This window comes from Panthera leo, chromosome C1 (assembly GCF_018350215.1).
Source record: "Panthera leo isolate Ple1 chromosome C1, P.leo_Ple1_pat1.1, whole genome shotgun sequence".
Lineage (NCBI taxonomy): Eukaryota > Metazoa > Chordata > Mammalia > Carnivora > Felidae > Panthera > Panthera leo.
Window position 1 is genome coordinate 4,474,886 of NC_056686.1, and position 24,108 is coordinate 4,498,993.

The window sequence follows — 24,108 nt, forward strand, 5'->3', positions numbered from 1 at the left end:
CTCCACTGCCACCGGGACCCCACGCGCCGGCAGCGGCTTCCCCGGGAACGTCCTTCAGCCCCGGGAGCACGCGGGAAAAGCCCCAGCGCGCCAATGAGAGAGCGCCTTCCTCCTGACGGTCACGCTCGGGGGCGGGGCTTCCCTTCGCCGCTCCCGAGTTCCGGGAACCCCCTTTGATTGGTCTGGACGGCCTGGGAAACACTGTAGTAACGCCCAATCAAAGCGCCACGTCTCGGCCTCGAGGAAATATTCGGTGTCGGCCGGGTCCTGACTGGGCAGTTCTTTCCGACTCTGACCACTGGGAAGCTTTGTTTAGGTCCGGAAGGCGGGCTTTCCTGGGAGTGGGTGGGGAGGGGGCGTTGATTCTTGACCAATCCTTTCATTCCGTTGGGTGGTGACCAGCCAATGGGCCGGGCGGATAGGACGCTCCTCCCGGAGAGTAGTGAGACCCCTGGTGCGGGGCGATTGGTGGCGGGCACTATGAGTGGCAGCCGCGCGGCCCAACGGGCGCAGTGCGTGGGCCGCGGGGCGGGGCCAGGGCGGGTGCGCGGCGGCGGCGGGGTGGCTGGGCCGGCGGCGGCGGCGGTACGAGGCGCGCGCTCGGGGTCCCGGTCGCGAGGAGGAGGAGGATGTGGCGCGCGGAGGGGAAATGGCTGCCGAAAACAAGCCGGAAGGTAAGAGCCGGCGCGTGAGGGGCCGGGGGCGGCGCGGCGGGCGGCGGGACCCGGCCCCGCCGGACATCCCGGGCATCGGCGGCGCCGGGCGGGAGCGCGGGGGCGCGGCGGCGGCGGGCGGGCGGGCGCCCCGGGCCGGGGAGGGGGCGGCGGGTGGGGGGGCGGAGCGCGGCCGGGTCCTGAGGTGACTCGCCGGGCGGCGGAGCGCGGCGCCGCACACCCCCACCCGGGGGCGGGCTGGGGCCGGAGGGGCGGGGGGCCGGCGGGCGGGGGCCGGGCCCAGCGAGGAGGAGGAGCCGGCGGAGGGAGGGCCGGCGCCTCCCCCACCCGGACCGGGCATCCCCGCCGCTCCCGGGCCCACGGCGCGGCCCCCCGCCCCCCGCGCCGGGCCCGGTGGGGGCCGCGGGGCGGAAAGTTTATCCGCCTCGGGCCCCCTCCGGCCCCGCGCCCCGCTGCCCCGGGCCGGTCCCTGTCGGGGGCACGGTCGGCGCTCAGCCCCGCCGCCCCTGGCTCTCGGGCGGCAGGGCCAGGCGGACTCCGTCCAGCATCACCCTGGAGCCCCGTGGGCGCCTCCCAGAGCCGGCGGGGGTCCCCGTGCTTCTCCCCGCCAGGGGGACCCCCTCCTGCTGAGCGTCCCCGGGCCGAAGGGCCTCGTGTGACCCCTCCCCCTTCCCTTCGTGGGAAGGGGGCCTGCGCAGCATCCCCGCCCCTAGCAGTCGTTCCCATCCTACTCCTGCCCTTGCACCCCTCGCAGCCAGGAGGGTGGGGTCTCCGTTTCTATGGCAAGTGAGGATCTCCATACTCCCTTGCCCTTTACCTTCTGTGACCCTGATCCCTCTTTGGCAGAGGGGTCTGTCTCAACCTCTCATCTTCTCTGGAAGCTTTTGGGGCCTCTGCACACCGTCTAGTGACCCTTTTGCCAGGACAAGGGGACTCGGGCTCCCCATGTTCTTCTTCCCTCCTCACCCAGTGGGTAGTGGGGGCCTGTGCAAGCTCTGAAGTCATTTCTAAATAGGAAAGCAGATACTTCTTACAGATTATGCATACTCTCTGCTCACTTTCCTGGGTTAGGGTGAGCTCATTTCCTGAATACCCTTTGAGTTGCCCTCTTTTTCCTAGGGGAGAAACTGGACGTTCCAGAGCTCCTTTCCCCATTTGGCTGTCTCCCCTAGCGTGTTCTCTCTCCTCAGAGTTTCTTGTGTGGGTGTTGGTGGGGGCCCGGGATCAGATGTAGGGCAGGGCTTCCATTGTGCCTGGTACCTGAGTAAGAAGGGGTCACGGTGATTACTCCTCTGTGTCTGAGCAGAACCAGGTCTGTTTTTGCTTCCGGCTTACTCTTGCCTCCTAGGCGGGGGCAGCGTTCACCAGTTGACACCACCCCACCCGCAACATGGTCACGTGCCCTTGTTTTTTGGCGGTCCCATTACTATCTTCTGTGCAGTAAGAACCTGACTGTGCATTCTACGTTCAAGAGTTTTTGAACCTTCCCTGGAAATAAACTTCCCATTTCTTTTTCAGGAGAGCCCATATCCTTGCGGCTTCGGTTTCCCCGTCAGCCATATTTAGTGAGCCTGTTACCTTGACTTTTTCTGATTTTTCTTAAATTGTATTCATGTTGGCTGGGTAAGAAGAAGCCATATGCCTTCCCATCTAGAAAAGGGAGTGTAGACACTCATGTCGCCCACGTGCCATTCGGGAAGGGTTGCTAGTGTGCTTCTTGTTGTACTAGAACCTTCCTTTGGCCTCGTGTTGTCTCTCATGGGATCTGAACTTTTTTTTTTTTTTTTTTTTGATCTTGTAGCTTTCAGGTGAAGGGGAAATTTGGATGCTTTCTATTTTTTTACTGCTCTGGTTCTCTTTTGGCGAAAAACATGATGCCATGCATTTTTTGTACGTACACACGTGTAGGTATGCATTCAGACAAAGTCACATCTGCTACGTGTACGCGGTAAGTTGGAAGGGTTAGATGGCTAGCTGTGCGTTCTGCGTGTAGGTGGGGACCTTGATGTGTACAGATAGGGACATAAGGTACTGTTGTCGGTGACTCTCTAACCTTAGAAGAATCAGAAAACTCACTGATAAATGGCCAGTTCTTACCACTCTTGCATCTGTCATTTGTACTGTATGGAGTAAGCAGAATGGCATCCTGAGCGTTCACCAGGTCCCCGAGTGCATGAAGTGTACAGTGCTTGCTGGTGCACACCAGAACTTGGGCGTTCTGAATTTAGGGGTAGTATCCTCTGCCTGATTCTTCGTAGGGTGAAAGGTTCTCATCTTGATCTCTTCACTGCTGTGTAGGGGAAAGAGATTTCGTGTATTTGGGGCATTGAGAGGAGGGGGTGAGAATATGTGTTTCTGTGACAGAACTAGGAATGAGCAGCCGTAAATATGTCGCTGTTTTATTTTGGCCATTTAAATAATTGAGAGAGGTTGTGCCCATTAGGAAAAGGTACCTTTGGGAAGGCCCGTGACACTTCATCATCGGGTGGGAGGGACTGTTGTCCATGTTTGTCCTGAGTATCACAGTCTGCCCATTTGGCTCTGGGGCGGGGCGATGGTGGAGCCGCCTCTGGGGCCCCCGTCCCTTCCCTCCCTGAGCGGGGAATGGCTGCTGGCTGCTGTCACTCAGCAGCAAAGTCTCACTTTTTGACAGGCTTAGTGTGGAGCCTCATCCTCCCCAACAAGCTCTGTCAGACTCTGAGCGTTTGGACCTTAAAGCGTTTTTCTCGCAAGGACACTCTCCCTGCCCGGGTTACTGAGGAAGGAGGCAGGGTGATCTGGAAGATTGGGCCAGCGCTAGGCTTTGGCTTCGAGACTTTGCCCTTCAGCTCACATGGAGTTACCCGGTGGGCACAATACCCGCTGCCCCAAAGTAGCACTTTTTACCTCCATTTCCAGTTTTTTAAAGAAGTTCTCATGCTGTTGTCATTCTGTCTGTATTTATACTCAGCTTGATGGAATTGTGTATTTTTAGGGTGTGGTATTAACGAGCCTTGGAAAGCGAGAGTTGAGTGCCTGCTGTAGATGTTGGGGTGTGCCCAGGAGAGTGAGCGTTCCCATCTCACTTCCAGTGGTGGGTCCCTTCCTGTCCTGCCTACCACCTGCCTTCCCAGGTCTCCTGCTAATCGGGGTGCTCCGTACTGCGGGCAGTGGAAGGAACACGGTAAGGGTTGGAGGAGCACACTTGAGGTTAGCGTGTAAAGTTGGGCTCTTTGAGTTCAAATGCAGTTGTGCTCTGTGTCGCTCGTCCCCTTAGATGATGGGGAATCCACTTTTCCCTTACTCTGCCAGCGGACAGTGTTCTCTTGCAGCTAGTCAGGCTAGATGGGTTCCCTGAAGGACTTTTCCTTCTCACATCTTCTTGTTAGAACATCCCTCTGTCCTCCCCCTCAGCCCTGCCCCCCCAGCTCTTCGGACAAGGTTGGGTGGTTCATGGGACATCTCTTCCCTTGTCTTCCTGAAGACTTACCTTGCTGTTAAATGTCGGGTTTCTCCATCTCCTCATTCGGTGGATTTGGAGTGCGGGTGCGTGTATAGCATTCTCCGCTCAAGGTCAGATTGGTTCGGATTTTCCTTTCCAAAAGAGTAGGGTTGCTCTTGTGTGTTCCTGGAGATGTATTCAGACGTCCTGCTTACCTGTGTTTTTCCATCTTGTTAGTTTTAGGCTTTTTCTCTAAAATAGCCAGTTCTTTAGTGTCAGGTGGTGATATTTTAATTCTCTGTTTATGCTGGGTCTCGCCCATGTGCCTGGTGGGATTAGACTTTTTTTCTGATTTTGAGGGAGCCCATTTTGTAGGTTAAGTTTTTTTTTTTTTTTTTTTTTTTTTAACTCTTTCTTCATTGCTTCGGGCCATTCTTCATTTCCCATTTCCCTAGGTTCCCTAGGTTCCGGGAAATACTCGTCGTGTGCAGTTGTACTTCTTCCTGATTTCCTTATGGAAAAAGCAACAGAAGGTGATTCTCCTGCTCTCTTTCTTTCCCCTCGTGGTTGTGTCTGTTGCCTCCTTTGTGGGACCTTTGAATTTGTCCTTTGCAGAGGAGTTGTTTTTGCATCCATGTTCCCATCACTGAGTGCGTGCATTCTGGAGACATTCACTGAGCTTCAGGGATCTGTGGGTTATGTGACTGTGCTTGAGACCTTTTAGTATGAATGACATTTCAATGAGTCTTGTGTTTATCTTTTTCTATATTCTTTCAAGGAATTCTTTTCTGGGTTTTCATTGTTTGGATTGTAGTCTTACAAAAATATACTCTGAATAGTGTACTATCCCCCAGAACTCTTACCTGCTCCCTGCAGGAGTGGGGGTGTGGGAGAGGGTGGAGGGCAGCTTTCCGTCAGACTGTGTGCAGGGTATTTGTGGAAAAAAGTAAGGCCAGTCTTCTTTTTAAATGGGTAGGCGTAACTTTTAGGTCACTTAGATACATGGTTGGTGGGAATGCTTGTTTAACACTTGAACAGCAGCCTACCCGGTATAGTATAGAACATACTAGGTCTTGTATAGTACAGAAAATCAAATGCATCCTTTGTGGAAAGAAGGGGCAGAAAACTAATTTCCTCTTTTGACTGACTGGTATCCTTCATGTCCTCAGATGGTAAGAACTGTATGAGATGCTGTTACACTTTTGCTGCCAGAACGTGTTCTGTGTAAATTTAATGCTCAATCGTGGTGGCCATTCTTAGGCTAGATACCTGGTATAAATTACCAGGTTTGTTTGTTTCGCGACTTTCCTTGTTTGTTTCGTGACTTCGAATATTTTATACTTTTTTGAATAGTACTTTTATTTGTGTCTTGTCTTTAAAAAAATTTTTTTTTAATGTTTATTTTTGAGAGAGAGAGAGAGAGAGAGAGACAGAGCGTGAGCGGGGGAGGGGCAGAGAGAGAGGGAGACACAGAATCCGAAGCAGGCTCCAGGTTCTGAGCTGTCAGTACAGAGCTGGACGCAGGGCTCGAACCTACAAGCTGTGAGATCATGACCTGAGCTGAAGTGTGATGCCTAAACCGACTGAGCCACCCAGGTGCCCCTTTTGCGTAAATAGTAGTCTCTGATTGTTTTTGGATGTAGGTTTGGTATACAGAATGATGACAGTAATAACAAAGAAGTAACCTGACATGCACTTTTTTTCCATTCTATATTAAATCAGATTTCCCCTTTACAATGTCTGTAGAAACCAGTTCTGCTGGTATTTCACTCTTAAGAACTCTTGTTTAGGGTTGTTGTGTGTGGTTTGGCAGTGTCCTTTATTCACGTGAATATGTGACTGAAGAATTTTTGAGGTGACAGGTGATGTGTGTTTCCATTATAACAGATCATTTTCTAAAGTGTTCTGTATCTTCTAGAATCACTTACCATGCCAGTTTTTGATGTTCTAGATGACCTAAGGCCTACCTCCCTTTCCTTCCCACGTGAAGAAGTTTCCTTATTGCCCTTGTCATTGTCATAAAGAGGTATTTGCAGATCTGCTGTATTTGTAGCCTTTCGGTTTTTAGTTAAGGGGGGCGCCCACCATTCCTCTCATCCTGTAGCGAGAGGCAGTATCCCTTCTGTCTCCCGAGGGACAGAGGGATAAAACGGGCTTCAGGCCACAAGGCTGGGGTGGTAGTAGTATTTGTAAGTGGAGACCGAGCCCGGGTGAAACACTGTGTCCTTCTGGCGTCTGGGACTCCTCACGTAGGATTTTGGAAGCTTGTTTTTGCTGCGTTTAGCCAGCTTCCTTCTGTCTCTTTGGCTTGGTAATGGTAACATTCTTTGGGCAGAGCCAACAAGTATACTACGTTTGGGACCTTCCTTCACAAGGCGGTGGGGTCTTCTCACGTTACTGTCATGCTGGCTATGGTCCTTGGTGTGTTGAGGGGTGAGAGTCGGAAGTGTTCTTGTGCTCTGCTTCCTTGGCCACGTAACACGAATCGGGCCGCGTGGTCATTCACTCTCTTTCCCAGGGTACAGTGTGTCATCTGTCGTTCTCTTTCTTCTTCTTTTCTGTTTTCTTTTCCTTTTTTGCACCCCAGATCAGGTTCAGGATACAGGTTGACCAGACACTATCCAATCCCCGTATTTTGTGCCGTCCTCGGATGTAGTGCCCTTCTCCTGTGATTAAGATGCGTTGCCATTCTGTCAGACGCGTGCTCGTCTTCCATTCCGTGATATTTGTCCCGTATTGGTAAGGAGAGTGTTTTTCTGTATCTACTGAGAATGGACACCAGTCCCTGATTTTTCATATGGTGGGACAGAGTTAAAGGTGGTGTTGTTTTCCCCCCATCAGTATGCTGGCTGTGTATTTCTCAGGTTGCGTTGCATCTTTCTGCTTTGAGCGCCATTGCTTGTAGAAGGTCATGGGCCTCCTTGTGTAAAGATTGGTAATGCTTCCTGAGCGTTTTTTAGCTCATTACCCTGGACTAAAAAAGAAATATTATGTACCCCACTGCAAAGAGAAGCCAAGTGTCAGCCACATTACTTTCCACTTAAAAAAAAAATTCTTTTTTTTAGACGATTGTTTACTTTCAGCTGATGGACGTGTCATAAGATGGAATGACCGGAGGTGTTTTTTGAATAGTTCTTCTACATTCACCCCAGTATTTTGCTCCAGTAGAGTTGCATGTTCTCTTATACACGAGTCCTTTCCCCCTTTTTGGAAAAGTGCAGTCACATTTTATTTATTTTTTTTCCGATTTAGCCAAGCCTTGCAAGTCACATAATGTGTCCCTGCCTGAGACTTCGCAGAAAGGCTGGGGGGAGGATGCGCAGGAGTGGGGCTGTGTTCCTCGCTCTGCTGTGTGCAGTGTGGTCTTGTAGTTACCAGGGGACAGAGTAGCATACTTTGAAAGAGATGTTTGGATCTGAGTTCTTAATGGTTTTAAACTTCTTACTGCTTGGAGACTAATTGAGTAGCATTACTCTCACCACGAATTTCACTTCTAATGTCATCTGAAGTATCTCCCCCTACCTTCTCTGAAAAGAAAACAAAAAGTCCCCAAACAGCAATTATAACAAAACCCCAAAAGCGAACCGCGAAGGCGGGCTCCGACTGTCCCTATTCTGCAGTTCAGTCACCAGTTCGCACGTGTTGCTTAATTGATACTTTTTATGTGTACAGTATTCACTGGGGTGGACATGTGAAAAGCCTTTGGAACACATAGCATTCGGTCATCTAGCGGACCCCGCATCGTGTCTTTTCGTTTCTCCTTCTAGGTTACCACAAGGTAAGATTGTGTATTGAGTTTCTTAAAAACACTTGCAAAGTGGGTTGTTTTTCCTCCTTCGTTTCTATCTAACCATTGGAGTGAAAACTGGGGTTTGCTTCTCATAAGAATAGTAAGTTACCGTGTTCCTACTTTCATGTTCAGCATCTGCGAGAAAACGGGGAGTCAGCTCCCAGTAATGGCCGTGCGACTAGTCAGGACTCAGACTTTCTCTCTGTAGCCTGTACGTTATTGTGGAGGTGATTTATATACTTTAAGCTAAATCTGGTGTCTGTAACGCGTGATAAACCAGATGTTTAAGTTTATTTAATCTTTTTTACAGTATGCATTTAACAAGATGTATCTGTGTGTTTTATTAGAATTATACGCAGATACAACCAGAGGTAGTCCTGCAACTAAAAACAAAGAGAAAAACAAAGCCTTTCTTTCTAGTTTTGAAAAACAGGTGTTATCTGTTTTCCTTCATTGGGCTTGATTGAGATTGCCAGGACGCATTTCTGAAGATATAGTAATATGGTCCAGAATTAATATTTTTGAAATTTAGATTTGGTTTTTAATCCTTGTCTGAAAAGTTATTTCTGAGGATGTACGTGTACGTGCCCCATTGGTTGTCTGGGGCACTTGGACATCGAACCATTTGGAAGCCATAAAAAGAGATTGGTATGAAGTGTGAAATTATCAAGTAGAAAAAAGATGCAACAGTGAAGAAAATAGCCATTTATTATTGAAGCTAATCTAAAGTGGTGATTGGGAGTGTAAAGTCAGATAATCTGAGGAAGAATGGAATGCTGGTGGGGTTACCACGTTGAAAGTGGCTCACATAGCTATTGTCTAAAGGACACTCCCCAACATGGAGATGCTTGGAAGATAAAGAAGCCTATGGGATTGATTATTTTAAAATGTTAAGTGTTTCTTCTCTTTTTGAAAAGTAATTGGAATAAAATAACCCTTCTTAGTGAAGAAAATGTAAACTTTAATGGAAGTTCAGAATGAAATATTTAAAAAGTGAACATAAAAGATAAGGATTTTTTTTGCAAATCCACAAGGGGGTAGTGATGTTCTATCAAAGATATTTGTGGTGGAAATGTGAGATGATCTCTTCGAACGTTTTAGATTTACAGATAAAACCGGTATGTTTGCATTTTAACTTAATAAGATCTTCTTTTTAAAATGTTTATTGGCAAAATTGTTTATTGCTTAAATTAAAAAAAAAAATCCCACTTTGGGTGAATGGCTATTTAAGCCGTATGAATGGTAAAGAAGAGACGATGTCCTTGTGGTGTTGGGCTCTGGAGCAAGGTTACCAGGGATTCTGGGGGTCGCTGATTTTCTAAGGATGCAATAATCTTAAATTTCCTGGGAAGCATTGGGCATCTAGGAACCAGTTCCTTAAGTGTCCTTCGTGAAAGGATTTTAGGAAATTGTGTCTAAACTTTACAGAAGTTTGTATCGCGGGTTGTATTTTCAGCCCTGGCAAGAGATGAAAAATGTGAACAGTCCACACCACCAGCCGCTTTTAATAGTTCTAAGTAAATCAAATTTTTATAATCTCTTTTTTTATTAGTTTATATTACATCATTAGATAAAAGCATTTTTTTCCCCTTGCGCATAAAAACTCCAGTAGCTTGCCTGAGGTCCTTGAGTCCCACCCCATTGTATTCAGACTTGCTTAAAATTAGGTGGGGTATGTGTGGCAGTGCCAGGTCGTTTTCAGGAAGAACTAAAACTGTACTATGTGCTCTTTTTTTGAACGTGATGGCATGTGGTAGGAGGAAGATTGAAGGTGGGAATAGGACGATAGTCTACTTATTTAGAGATGCACTAACTGTATCTTTAAAAAATACTACTTTTAACGGTACCATGAAACAGTTCCATGGTTTAGGAGTTACGCTTGTTGGTGGCATACGCATCGTGTATTTTTCACTTTTGGTCTCAGGAAAAGGTTAATCCAGCCTCTTCTCTTTCTCTTTTTTTTTTTTCCACCCTCCCGGTTCTGAGCCAGGGCCTTTTTTCTGTTTTATCTCCTTTACTAAATGGCTGGCGATTTACCATCCCAAAAGCAACACTGTTTCTTCACCGACCACCCTGAGCTCTGCCGGGAGCTGAACTATGACGTCAGCACTTTCATTCATGAATTTGCTCTTCTATCTCTCTTTTCTCCTTCTGTATTCCTGAACTGACTTCTGGCACAGGCACAAATCAGTTTACCATTAGTCAGCCCATAAATCAGCGATAAAAGGTAAAACAAAAGATAAGATACTGGGGTTGTTTCGATGGAGCTCTAGTTGCTCATGCTGATTTGCATCAGTGTCGTTTGGACAGGGTTTCTGGCGAAACAGATTGAAACCTAAAAACAGTCCGTTTGATGACTTCATGATTTTGCCGACTGAGCGGTGTTGCACGCATATTGACGCCACGGCTTTGCTCCTCCGTGAAGTTCAGAGCCCTCTGCTGCAGTTCCTTTGTCATAAAGTCGCATTTTGGTTGCAGTTTGACTAAAGTGGAGGAGCTCCTGTAAATTTGGAGAGGTGAGGCCTGGCTATTAGGTTATGTTCCACACAAATTGCCTTTGGAACGCATTTGGATTTCTTTCTTTTTTGGGGGGGCGGGGCATTGTGTTGGCCTTGAAATATTTTCAATAACTGTTGCTTGAGACTTCTGTTTTCAGGAGGTGGTAGTTAACTGTCCTGTAAGGAGCGTGCTGCCCCCCCACTTGCTGCTGCCCGTGTCTGAGCAGGTTTTCTGTCCCCCCCCCCCCCCCGCCCCTCAGCTGGGTGGCGCAGCCCCCTCCAGGGCCCTCTCTGTAGCCCTGAACACCCGTTTCTCCTGCAGGGAGGTCACTGCTTCTAATTTAGTACTGCGTGAGAGCAGTTCTGGAAGAAATCTTATTTGGAGTTTTCCTCTGCAGGGCCGAGTTTGAGGCTGAGCCTCCGGCGTGTGGCATCTTTCAAGCCTCCCGTAGTTGATGAATGGTGAGCTTTAAAAAAGTTCATTTTCTCTGCTTTCTCGGGGGTGTGTTGACTTTCTAGATATTTAATTGCCAAGAAACATTTAGAGATAAAGTGTGTTATATTTAGAAATCATTTTAGCGCAGCTACAATTTATGATGAGAGTAGACGATTCGAACTGCAGCCATTTTGATTGATAGCCAGTGTTGCTCCTGAGATGACTTTTTAAACCTCCTGGCAACTCAGAGACACCGTCTCCTCCCGTCCTGAGTGAAACGAGAGCTTCGCGTTCCTTTCGTTCCCCAGAGAAGCGTGTGGTCTCTCACTTCGCTTTGCCCTCCAGCTGGGTGCTCTGTGAACAAAAATACGAGCAAGTAGATGTGAATAAGCATTGGAAGATGACTTATTGGAAGCATTGGACGATGATGTTTGTTATTTTCTCTAAGAACTAAGGCATTTTAAAATTGTTTAAACGTAACTTCTAGGAAGGAACCTAATTGTAAATACTACCGAAGAAAGGAATATTGAGTGGTGGAGGGTCTCTGTGAACATTTGCTCACTTTCAGAACTGTGTTCCACTTCAGATTTATGAAGAGTTACGGGTTTTGATCTCGGATGGCAAAACATTGGGAAGACTTGCTGTGGTTTTGTCATCTGACCCAAACAGCGTAATATTCGTCCTCTGGTCTTGAAGGCTTAGGTTTCCTACGTGGCTTTTAGCATAAGCCCACTGTGACCCCTGCTCCTGCTCCTCTCTCTTAGAGCCAGGAACCTGGCAGGTAGGACCCAAGGACTCCAGCTGGCGGTGTATTTGCTGCCGTCCTTGCTGCCATGTCTGTATGCCACGTGCTAGAAGCCTCTTCCCTGGGCCTCTGCAGCCTTCTCTTCTTACCAGATTCTTCTTCATCACTCTTGGTTCTGGCCCACTTCCCGTCCTGCTTTCCCTCGACTTTGGGTCTTGTGTACTGAGTTAGTTGGTGATAATTTTGAGATGATTCATGTGTTGGGTAAAGGGTTGTCCTAGTGATGACCTCTGAAGTTCCTTCGCATCCTCACTTAGGATGGACAGAAAGTGAAATTGAATGTATGGAATATGTTTTATGGCTCCTTTGCTGGTTTGCGGCTCTTCTGTGTAACTTCGTCTCTTCTTTTTGAGGTACTTGCTCCAGGTCAAGAATTAGTATTTTTGGCTCAAGCTGTGCAGGAGGAGTTTGAGCTATAGTTACTGACGTCCTTCTTCCAGGTGTACGAAGAGGACTTAATTTTTTAGGTCTAACACCTGTCATGAGTATTTACTTTAAAAGATGTGAAACATTATTAAAGTTGTTAAAGATGCGCAGCACAGAGATGTTCCCTGTGCCACGTTTCAGCTCTTTATTCTGATGTGGAGGAGAGCTCCCAGTGGTGGAGAAACAGACTGACATATCGTATGAGTACAGATGAAGATGTGGCTGCTAACCTCAGACTTTTTGTGTTTAAGGTAGTCTTACTTATATTCATTTAGTTGTGTTTTCTGGAGTTGGTTGATACAACGTTTGTGAGTATGTATAGATTGCTAGTAGTTCAGTAAATAGGACTCTTCCTATTAAGAAACTCGTGGATTTGGGGTGCCTGGGTGGCTCAGTCAGTTAAGTGTCTGACTCTTGATTTCGGCTCGGGTTATGATCTCACAGTTCATGAGATCGAGCCCCACGTTGGGCTCTGCACTGACAGCAGAGCCTGCTTGGGATTCTCTGTCTCCTTCTCTCTTTGCTTCTCCGCCCACTTATACTCTCTCTCTCTCTCACAAAATAAATAAATAAACATTAAACAAAAAACCTCGTGGATTGGGGAGTTAGTTTCACTAACTGATCATGTAGGATCTTCTCTTGGGCATGCTCCCCCATATGCTACAGATACGGCATTTGGAGAGGCCTTGAATGTAATTTGTATTTTAAACTTTTTTTCATATTCAAAGGTACTGAGGGGAACGTTCAAGTTTCTGGTCTTCTTGTCAACATTCTTTGCCCTATCCTTTCTGTCTCTGCTGTTAAGAAATGTGCTGGTCGGATCATTTGCTTTGACAGAGTTTCTGATGGAGGTTTCTTCCTGATTTAATTTTATCGATAGATGCCATTGTGCTTAAGGAGAAAGCTAACCATGAGCCGAAGGTGGTGTGTGGGCACCCAACATTTTTGAAGTACTTGTTTTTCTTCCTAGGGGTCCTCCAGAAATTGACCATAGATTGCTTGGCCAGATTCAAGGTCCAGAGATTTATTCCAGGCATCCTGGGAGGCAAGGCACATCAGTCTTTCTCCACTGAATCTGATTATTCTACATGTGACCCATTGCCGCCTGTCCAGGTGTCTTCTGATGCAAATCTGGTGATAGTGGCAACCTTTCTAACTGGCTGAGTATCCTTGACAGCTGTTATCTATCCTGTCCAGGTATTTTTAGTCTCTAGCCTCTGTGGCCACGTCTAGAGGAACCGAGGATGAATTTAGCTGCTCTGGGGCTGCTCCAAGCTGTTGGATGTTCTCGGCTACCTGCCTCACCAGCCTGCTCAGTACCACCTCAGTGAGGTTCTTTGCCCTTATCATTTGATGAAGGAGCATAAACAGAAATCACCTGTTTAAATTTTTTTTTTTCAACGTTTTTTATTTATTTTTGGGACAGAGGGAGACAGAGCATGAACGGGGGAGGGGCAGAGAGAGAGGGAGAGACACAGAATCGGAAACAGGCTCCAGGCTCCGAGCCATCAGCCCAGAGCCCGACGCGGGGCTCGAACTCACGGACCGCGAGATCGTGACCGGGCTGAAGTCAGACGCTTAACCGACTGTGCCACCCAGGCGCCCCAGAAATCACCTGTTTAATAAGAATGGAAAATTCCTGATTTTCAGGATGCTTTTCAAAATAAACAATAGTGGGGCGCTTGGGTGGCTCCGCCGGTTAAGAGTGTGACTCTTGATTTTGGCTCAGGTTATGATCTCCTGGTTGGTGAGGTCGAGCCCCATGTTGGGCTCCGCACTGACAGCGATTGGGATTCTCTGTCTCCCTTGCCCTGTGCTCCTCCCCTCTGCGTGTGCATGCGCACGCTTTCTCTCTCAAAATAAATAAACTTGAAAACACCCAGACAGGGGTGCCTGGGTGGCTCAGTCGGTTGAACGGCTGACTTTGGCTCAGGTCATAATCTCACAGTTTGTGAGTTCGAGCCCCGTGGTGGGCTCTGTTGTCAGTGCAGAGCCCACTTCGGATCCTCCGTCTGCCCTTCTGCTCCTCCCCTCTTGAGCTCCCCCTCTCTCTCTCAAAAATAAATAAAAAACGTTAAAAAAAAACCCCAAAATAAAAACAAACAATGGTGAGTGACGACGTCGTACAACAATGAATGTGCTTAATGCCCCATATCGTATACTTAAAGTTATTTGGTAAATTTTGTGTTCTGTATATTTTACCACACACTCCAGATGGATTCAAAACCTAATGGAAAGAGTAGCTATAAGGTCTTAAACAATAAATATTTGACAATATTTTTATTACCCCAAGGTGAGAGATTGTGCCTTAAATAGTGTGTCAAAATCTCTCGCACGCAAACGTGCACCATAAATAAATGATGGTCGTCAGGCCCTGAGGTTTATTTCTATAAGAAAGTAGATGCTATGACACTTGAGGTCGGGGAGAGTAACAGGCCCTACTTTAGTGAGAGCAGTTTTTAAAAATTAAAAAAAAAATTTTTTTAATGTTTGTTTATTTTTGACAGCGCGCGAGAGAGACAGCATGAGTGGGGGAGGGTCAGAGAGAGGGAGACACAGAATCCGAAGCAGGCTCCAGGCTCTGAGCTGTCAGCGCAGAGCCCGACGCGGGGCTCGAACTCACGGACTGCGAGATCATGACCTGAGCCGAAGTCGGACGCTCGGCCGACTGAGCCACCCAGGCGCCCCTTAGTTAGAGCGGTTTTGATGGCAAGGGACACAAGCCATTCAGGTTGGTTCGGTGATGGTGGTTTATGTAGAAGAAGAGCTCGAAGCACTCTCCAGCCTCCCAGGACACACTGAAGTGCAGCTAGACGGTCTGGGAACTGCACCCGGAGACTCTGAGATAGTAGACTTTTCCTCTAGAGACGCCTTGGGCTGAGCTGGGGTCTCTTCTGTGACACCACATGTCCCAGCTCTGCTGTTACCTGTGTTTCTCCTTGCAGATGAGATTTCTTTACTGCTGTGTGGCTTCCTCGTTCCACCGTAGCCTGCCACGGCCCCCGGCGTGGCTCCTGTATATCCTCGCTCTGGTCCCGGTGCTCGCCATTGAATGGCTCTGGCCCCGAAGGCTCGTATTTAGAATACTCCAGACAATTGGACTGACTCCTCTCGGCCAGGTGTTCATCCTGGTCTAGTCGACAGTGAAGGAGGGTTGGTTACGGTCCATGGACCTGCTGACCGTTCAGAGGGGGCAGAGGGAATCGTGTGAGAAGGGTCCGGTAGCGTGGGGTCTTGGCATCTTATACTCTGCCTCCGATAGTGCGAGAGAAGGATTGACTCCACAGTGGACTTACGTTCGGTTGCTCTAGGGAGTAAACTGCAGAGGAAGTATTCACTGTAGCTACAGGTAGGAGGCCAGGTGTCCTTGGCCAGCCAGCCTAGGTGTGCACAGAGTAAGTCAGCAGTGTGAATGAGTGACTGCCCCAGGGCTCTGAGCTCTGAGCGTTGGTGATGCAGGCAGGACACGCTGGAACGAGATGGTCTCTGCAGTGTTTGCCGTGTGTGGTTCTCAGGTAGAAGAAGGCAGTTTGGGGATGCCGTTGGCATCTGAGGTTTTCCACAGTTAGGATACTTGGGTGGGTTTCCTTAATTTTCTTGTTGCTGTGGAACTTGGTAAGTTGGAAACACGCATCCTAAGTAAGAAGAGGTGGTGTGCGGTGAAGAAAACAGCAGACAGCCTCTGTTGAAGTGCATGTGGCCACGGGTAGGCGCGTTGTTTGGCTTTTCCTTGGTATGTCCTTCTTGCCTCTACTCTGGTTTTTCTTGATTTTACAGGGTAGGCAGGTGGAGGTAGGTGAAAGGCCAGTAGATTGGGGGTACTGTGTAAAGGGCTAATCGTCTGCACAATGAATTTTCTGAATACACAGCACTTTAGTGATTGATGTTTTGTAGTGGTGACCCTCGAGCATATGGAGAAAAGCAACATTTAGTGTGTTCTGCTTAACAAGAGAGTAAAGAATATAACAGTTTAAAGAAACACAACCAACCATCAAAGTGGTTTTTAGGAGTTAAAGCGATTAGATACATTAGATACATTTCTTTTGTAGTAACAGCTTTATTGAGATGTAATTCATATACCATAAAATTCAGCTTTTAAGATATACAATTCAGTGGCTTTTATTATATTCACACAGTTGTGCAACTCTCACTACTGTCTAATTCCAGAATGTCTTCCTCACTCCCAAAAGAAACCCCTACCCGTTAGTAGCCACTCTGTGTTCCTCCCTCCTCCCAGCTCTAGGCCATCAGTAATCTACTTTACGTATTTGCCTTTTCTGGACATTTCTTAGAAATGGAATCCTACGATGGGTGGCCTTTTGTGACAGGCTTCTTTCCCTAAGCAAAATGGTTTCAAGGTTCATCTGTATTGTAGTATGTATCAGAACTTTAGTCCTTTTATGGGGAGTAATCCTGTACTATATAGATATGCTACATTTTGTTTATGCATCAATTGATGGGCATTTGAGTTATTTCTACTTTTTGGCTACTGTGAATAATTTCGCTGTGAACATTTGTGTACAGGTTTTTGTGTGGACATGTTTTCAGTTTTCTTGGGTATATACCCAGGAGTGGAATTACAGGGTCATGTGGTAACTCTGTGTTTAACTTTTTCAGGAACTGCCAGACTGTTTTCCAAAGTGGCTGCATCATATTACATTGCCACCAGCAATGTTTGAAGGTTCTAATTTCTTCACATTGTTGCTAATACTTGTTATTATCTGTCTTTTTGATTATAGCCATTCTTGTGGATGTGGAGTCGTATCTTACTGTGGTTTTGATTTGCATTTCCCTAATGACTGGTGATGCCGATCATCTTTTCCTGTGCTTAGTGGCCACTTGTGTGTCTGCCTTGGAGAAATGTCTGTTGAAGTCCTCTGTCCATTTTTGAATTATTTGTTGTTTGGCTGTTGGGTTGTAGCTGTTCTTTGTATATACTGGATATCAGTCCTTTATCAGATGTGCGATGTGCAGATGTTTTCTCCCATTCTGTGGATTGTTTTTTCATTTTCTTGATAGTGGCCTTTGAAGCACAAAAGCTTTAAGTTTCAAGTTCAATTTATCTGTTTTTTGTTGCTTGTGCTTCTGCTGTCATAAGCAAGAAACTACTGCCTAATCCAAGGTCATGAAGATTTATACCTATGTTTTCTTAAAAAAATTTTTTTTAACATTTATTCATTTTTGAGAGTGAGAGAGACAGAGCGTGAGCAGGGGAGGGGCAGAGAGAGAGAGGGAGACACAGAATCAGAAGCAGGCTCCAGGCTCCGAGCTGTCAGCACAGGGCCCGACATGGGGCTCGACCTCACGGACTGCAAAATCATGACCTGAGCCGAAGTCGGATGCTCAACCGACTGAGCCACCCAGACGCCCTGTATACCTGTGTTTTCTTAAAAGAGGTTTGTAGTCTGAGCTCTTACATGTAGGTCTCTGATTCATTTTGAGTTAATTTTTGTAATTTTGTGACATATGTAGGCTGCCAACTTCACTCTTTTGTACGTGGATATCCAGTTGTCCCAGCCCCATTTGTTGAAAAGAGCATACTTTCTCCATTTTAGGTGTCTTGAGATCCTTGTCAAAAATCAATTTGCCATGAGTGTGTGGGTTTAATTTTGGAGTCTCAATTCTGATCCATTGATGTGTATATCTCCCCTTACGCCAATACCACACTGTCTTGAATACTGGGTAAGTTATAGTTAACTCTGCAGTTATGTTTTGAAATTGGGCAGTGTCTCTCTCCCAACCCTGTTCTTCTCTTTCAAAATGGTTCTGGCTGTTCTGAGTCCCTTGAATTTCCATATGAATATTAGGATTGGCTTGTCAGTTTCTACAAAAAAGGCAGTTTTGATATCAATAGGGATTATGTTAAATCTGTGGATCAACTTGGGGAGGTTAAATCCTTTTTATGAATCCGGATCTGCTGTTTGCTTTGGGAACGACTGGTAACTCAAGCAGCCAAGCATCTTACCTTAAAAGGAATATTGTTGTTTTAATTTATTAATATAGTAGGCTGCTTTGGTTGAAACACTGTAGTTCACTTTTAGGCTGGAATTGGACTTCCCAGGTTCCAAGAGAGCGAATAGCTATTCGTATATCCTGTAGTTTGGCTTGTGGTGTGTGTTCTTCCGACGTGAAAGTTTGCTGGTAGCATGCTGGTTTGCAAAACGTGATATTCTGCTTAACACTGGTTCTGATTAATAAAGAATTAACAGATTCCACGTATGAGTATTTAATTATCAAAGAGAATGTGTTACTATGAAATTGTGATGTTAAAATTCATGTGTTATTGTCAGATGTGTCAGAAGAGAGTTTAGGGTCTTGTATTCCTGTGGGGGCCCTGTGACTACCAGTTATTGTTAATACCCTAAAGTCGGGTCATTTACGTGACAAGTAGTAATAAAGTGCCAGGCACAGAGAAGGACAGACGCTGCCCCTGTCCTCATGGAGCTGACTGGGAAACTGACAGTAAAAGTGCCACGTGCCACGCAGGGCTCTGTGTCGTGAAGGCGAGTGCGTGATGAAGGGATTGACTGACTCTGTGGGGCTGGGGGAGGCCTCTTGAGCTGAGCTCTGAAGCAAAGTGGGAATTAATGGAGAGAAGAGTGAGGAAAATGTTTCAGGTAATCGGATGAGCTGGTTAGTGAGATGTGCGGGGATGCTCTGGCTATAGTCTGGCTTTTTAAAGCTTCTGAGAAAAAGGATGTGAAGTGACGACTTCACATGGCTCTGGTCTTTACTCTGCCCCTTAAGTGCCCTGTGACTTTGCACACGTAACTTTTCTGAGCTTATTTACTTAATGTCTTTTAATCTTATGAAGCAGTGCATAACATTTTTACTTAGAGGTATTTCTATGAAAACGTAAATCTAGGCTTTTGATTGATTGTATTTATAGAATTCAAAAGGAATTACTTTTTCATGATCTCCCATGGTTGGTTACTTAGGAATGCAGTACTGGTAAACTGAGTATTTTCCTGAACATTTTTCCTAGTCTTTGGAATTGGGATTCACTTCAGTTCATACACACCCCAGAAGCTTCCAGTCTACAGAGCAGCAGATATGGATGTGACTCATTCAAGGCAGGTCATAGAAAATGCTTTCAGCAGGCAGTGGGGGGACCTGAGAAGACTTCTTAAAGGAGGTGGAATTTGACCTGGCATCACTGGTTTGCAAACATGGTAGTTGGAGGAGAAATTCCAAGCAGAGGGAATGGAACAAAGAAAGGCGCGGAGCCAGGAGGGTACAAGGTGGCTGGAATTCTGGGCGCATGTGGGTAGATGAGCCTGGAAAAGCAGGTAGGGGTCAGGTTGCAGGGGCTCGGAAAGTCAAGACCGAGGAGTCTGGATTTTATTTTGTCTGCTCTGGGACAGAGGCACTTAGAGCCTTATTATTTTTCCTTAGCATAGGAGTGGGATTGACTGGATAAAGTCACTTCTCCTTGAAGGTGCTAAGAAGGGCCACCTGCTTACGTCTCCAGCTTCTTCTCCATTCTCCAGCCGTGTTGAATTTTTCTAGATTCCGATTGGCAGGAGCACCATGCTTTCTCTTGGTTTTAGGCCTTGTACCTTGCCACTGCCTCCGCTTAGAAGGCGCACCTCCCTCTAGAACACATGCGTACATCCCCTTACGTGTGCTCTGCTTTACTGACGCTCCTTGTCCTCTGGGCTTCACTCTCAATGAGACTTGTCCAAGAAGCCTTGTTGACCTTGCCTCTCTTTTCAGACTGGAACGTATGCCCTTCCTGTGTGCACCCACAGCACTTTATGGTTTTCCACGTTCAGGCATATTTAAGTTTGTATGGGAGTTGCTTGTTTATTTCTTTTTCTCCCTCCATTAGGTGTACAATCTAGAGTCAGAGACTTGAGTACCTGGCGCTTAGGATGGGCTTAGTAAATGTTTGTTGGTTGAATGAGTGAATGAACGAAGATGAGGGACTGGAGTAGGGAGGAAAAAGCTTCTGGCAAGAATGTGTGTAGAAGTGGATTGGATAAAGGAGTGAGCGTGACTGAGTCTGTGTGTGTGAGAGAGAGACAGTGTCGTGGGCCTTGAAGGATGAGCATAGTTGAAGATGACTCCTAGCTTTTGAACCTCCACAGCTGAGGTTAGGGAAGGCTGCTAACCGGGGTAGGCAGTCCAGGAGGATGTGTTTTGGAGACTGGATGCAAATGTGTCGGTTGTCTTTTAGACTTAATACCTGTACAATATGGCATTCCAAATATGGGTCAGAAATTAGGGGAGTCATTCTTGTCCCTGTGTTTTTTTCTTTTTCATTGGGCACTTTCAGAGGTCAAGTGGGCTGTGGTGATGGGAGTCCTTAGAGAGTAGCCTCGTTGGCACAGGGCAGGGTGGGAGCAGGGTAGTGAGTAGACCTGGAGGGGTAAACAGAGATACGTTTGCAGGGCCTCTGGTAGAGCATGCAAGCTTCATGAAAGTAGGGACCTTGTTTGTCTTGTTTATTGTTAATATCTCTGCCCAGAACAGTGCCAGTTGGTTGAATGAATGAATCAGCTCAAAAGAATTGGAAGACCTAGTAGTGAATAAAATTGTCATGGGAGAAGAGAAGGGGCATGAGAATGGAAATGTGTCACCAGAGAGCAGAGGACCAGTGGACACTGAGAAAGAATGGTCAGGGGTAGTAGAATAAGAATATAAATGCAGAGGGTTGCAAGGAGGTTATCAGTTGTGATGCTGCAGAGAGTTTGGGCAGAATGAAGACTGAGAAGAAGCCATTGATTTTGTCAGTTTGGTAGTGAGTTGAGAGAATGAAAAAGAGGTGGTAGGAGGGCAGATAATTCCTTCAAGGACTGTGGTGATAAGTGCAGAGTGCTGGTGAACACGGTAGTGACATGATGATTGAAGTCTCTGCTGAGAAGAGAGGTCACTGGGACTGTGGGTGTGCTTGTTATGGGTTGCTGCTGTAACAGTTACCATGTACTTAGTGGCTTAGAACAGGATACTGTTATTATCTGATCCTGTGGGTCAGGAGTTTAGTTAGGGCTTTGCTAGGTCCTCTGCTTCAGGGCCTCACAAGCCTGCAGCCAAGGTGTTTAGCCAGGGCCGGGGTCTCATTTGAAGGCTCGACTGGGGAACAATATTCTTCCAAGCTCACGCAGTTCGAAGGAGTCACTTCTCTGTGGGTGGTTGGACTGAGGGCCTCAGTTCCCGGCCTCACGAGCCCCTCCAGCACGGCAGCCCGCGTCGTCACAGCCAGCAAGGGAGAGAGTCTGCGGGCAAGACAGAAGGCACGACCTGTATCACCTGATGATGGAAGTGGCATCCTGTGACCTGTGCCATGTCCTGTAGGGCGGGAGCAGGTTACTAGGTCCGGCGCATACCCACGGGGAGGAGTTACACAAGGGTGTCTTAAGTGTTGACATCAAGAGATGGGGTCATGGAGCATCCACTCATAGAGTTTGTCTTCACAGAAGAGAGGGACGATGGCAGTGGAAGGCATAGGACTGTTCTTCAGAAAGAGACCCTGTAGGATGCAAATGACAGAATGGAAACTTTTAAAGAGGGAAGTTTTGGAGGTGAAGTTCCAGGTGAGGGTTCAGATCTAGTCGCGTTGGTGACATTTCTCAGGCAACCTTCCCTGGCCTCTTTCTTCGTCCCCTGACAAGGTGAGCAGGTGCCTCTTGAAGTGCTCATTCCTGTTAAACCAGTTAACAGACTGTATTATAATTGCCATTGACAAACCCTTCTGCCTTGCTAAAATTGAATTATGTACCAGCAAATTTTTGGTCAGTGGATATATCTGTCTTGTTTGCCTTAGGATGTTGGTGAGGACCCAATGAGGTAATTGCTGTGCAGGTATTTTTTTGAATGTAAACTGGTGTGCAAACAAAGGTATTAAATTGTATGTCCTCTCCCTTGCCCCCATGTTCAGTAGAAAATGTGGACTTTAATGTACATTTTACTTGTTAACGTGGGTTTATTATGTTGTACCTAAGTTATTGAACTGGGCTTTATTTAATACGGTGCTATTTTTAGGGCCTTTTGAGTAGTGTTTGCTTTTATGATGAGTGACCCCAAACTGCTGCACCTTTCAAGCCCTTGTATCCAGTTTTTATTGTGTGTAAAAAAAAAAAAAAAAATCTGTTCTTGCTGTCCCTTGTCACTCTTGCTTCTCCCGACCTGTCAATTGCTAGCTATCCTTTCTCCTTCTGATTTGTTTCTGATCTTCCATGGGCTTGGCAACCTGATAATTAAGCTTATTAGAACTGTGAGTAGTTTAATAGTAATCAAGCTTAGGAATACGGATCAGAGAGTCCTCCTCACAGTGAAGTATGGGAGCTTTTGTGCGTGGACTTTGTAAAAAATCTGTTTTGGCCTCGGAGCATGTCTTGGCTTCCTTCCTGGCTCTGGCTGTGTGTGGATTAGGTGAGGTTCCCACATAGTCTGGTTCCATCCGGGGGAGTGCGGCTGCCATTTTCTTGGCCTATGCCTCATTGCTGTGTTACGAGACACGGTGTCATTCTCCCCTTTAGTTTTGATGAGGTTTTAGTCCTTGGGCAGTAGCAAGTAGTGACAGGTGATGGGTGGTCTGTAGTTCACGGACCAGAAAATGTTTGAGAAGCCCAGAAAATCTTCCCACCAGATCAACGTCTAGGCCTGTGTGGTAGCCTGGCAATATCCTTGTTAGCCTTTTCCTTCAGGATGCTGAGCTCCCAGCCCAGGTACTCGATATTCCTGGATCTCCCTCAGTGTCCGCACTTGCTTTGGCTTTTCTGTCAGACTGCCTTGTCTACTTGCTCTGCCCGAACTTCCGCGCTGTGCCTTCGTGGAGCAGTGTTCTGCCATCATCGGGGAGAGAGCCTTGGAGCTCTTCTGGAGACCGCATGGGCGTGTGTGGGAAGACCTGCTCCTGGGTCTTGCTCTGCTCCTTTTTGGCCAATGGCCTTGTCAAGCGTCTACCCGTGCTGTGGTGTCTCCCTTTCTAGAACAGGCGTCATGTCTGCTCTGCTACCTGCTGGGACCAAAATAGGATTTTAGGTATGAAAGTGCTTGTTACGTGCGCACAGTATCAACTAGAATGCCTAGGGGCGCCTGGGTGGCTCAGTCGGGTAAGCGTCCGACTTCGGCTCAGGTCATGATCTCATGGTTCGTGAGTTAGAGCCCTGCATCGGGCTCCCTGTGTCAGCAAAGAGCCTGGAGCCTGCATCGGATTCTGTGCCTCCCGCTCTCTTTGCCCCTCCCCACTCGTGTTTTTGTCTCTCTTCCTCTCTCAAAAATAAACGTTGAAAAAATAAAAAAACCCAAACAGAATGCCTAGTTTATCGGGCTGATTTTGTTGATATTTTATAGTGCTCTGTCTTTGAAGAGTTAAAAACCATTGTTATCATTAGTGCTAGTAATAAGTGCAAGGAAAACAATGTAATTTTAAATTTCATATAGTTTCTCTCCGGATGTGTTCTGCTAGAATCTATTTGTGCAAATGTGGACATTTAATAAGTGCTCTTTGATTATTTTCAGAATATTGAGTATACTGGCTTCCTAGCCAAATTAAATTTATGAAAATTCTAATGATACTGTGATTCATATCTAGAAAGAATAATTTTTTTTTCATTCTGAAATCACTTTAAATACGCTTTACATGAATCTCTGGTAATAGCGAATCAATTAATGTGATTTCTCAGGTCATAAATCAGGCTTGATATATTGTTCCTCTGTAAGCTTCTTAGGACTTCAGCTGTTTTGTGGTCTGTTTTAGCTAGTTGTTTGCTTTTGAACTCAATTCTGGGTGTTGAACTCAATTTGAGAGCCTAAAATGGTTTGTGCCCCAATTACTTTGGAGGTTACCACTTCACTTTTTTATTGAGCCTGCCTTGGTAGTAGGGAGTCAACCACCTATCAGCCGGTTTTCCTTTTAACTTGAGTACATACTTTAATTTTGTCTCTGTCCCATAGGAATGTTGGGAAGGTTATTATAGTAGTGCCTATGGTATATTTTAAACTTCTTGAAAAGAGGTAATATGTGAGCACAAAATATTTTTGTACTGTACCGCCTAATTTCTTTCTCCACTAACCTTTTGTGGTTCAGAAAGAAAAAGGATAAAGTTACTTG

At 46.6% G+C, this 24,108-nt stretch overlaps 1 protein-coding gene across 5 annotated transcripts in view; it reads left to right on the top strand.

Annotated features, from left to right (window-relative positions):
- The first annotated feature begins 561 nt into the window (after positions 1–561).
- CAMTA1 (calmodulin binding transcription activator 1) overlaps positions 562–24,108 on the top strand; it is an 851,919-nt gene continuing 828,372 nt past the window's right edge. For 2 of the 5 annotated variants that reach the window (XM_042949357.1, XM_042949361.1), the window contains exon 1: positions 562–674. In XM_042949357.1, the coding sequence (XP_042805291.1) occupies positions 630–674 (45 nt within the window). In that variant the 5' untranslated portion in view covers positions 562–629. Of the gene's footprint in view, positions 675–10,118; positions 10,402–10,781; positions 10,846–16,667; positions 16,732–24,108 lie in introns of those variants that run through there. The other 3 variants (XM_042949355.1, XM_042949359.1, XM_042949358.1) reach the window with 3 other exon arrangements.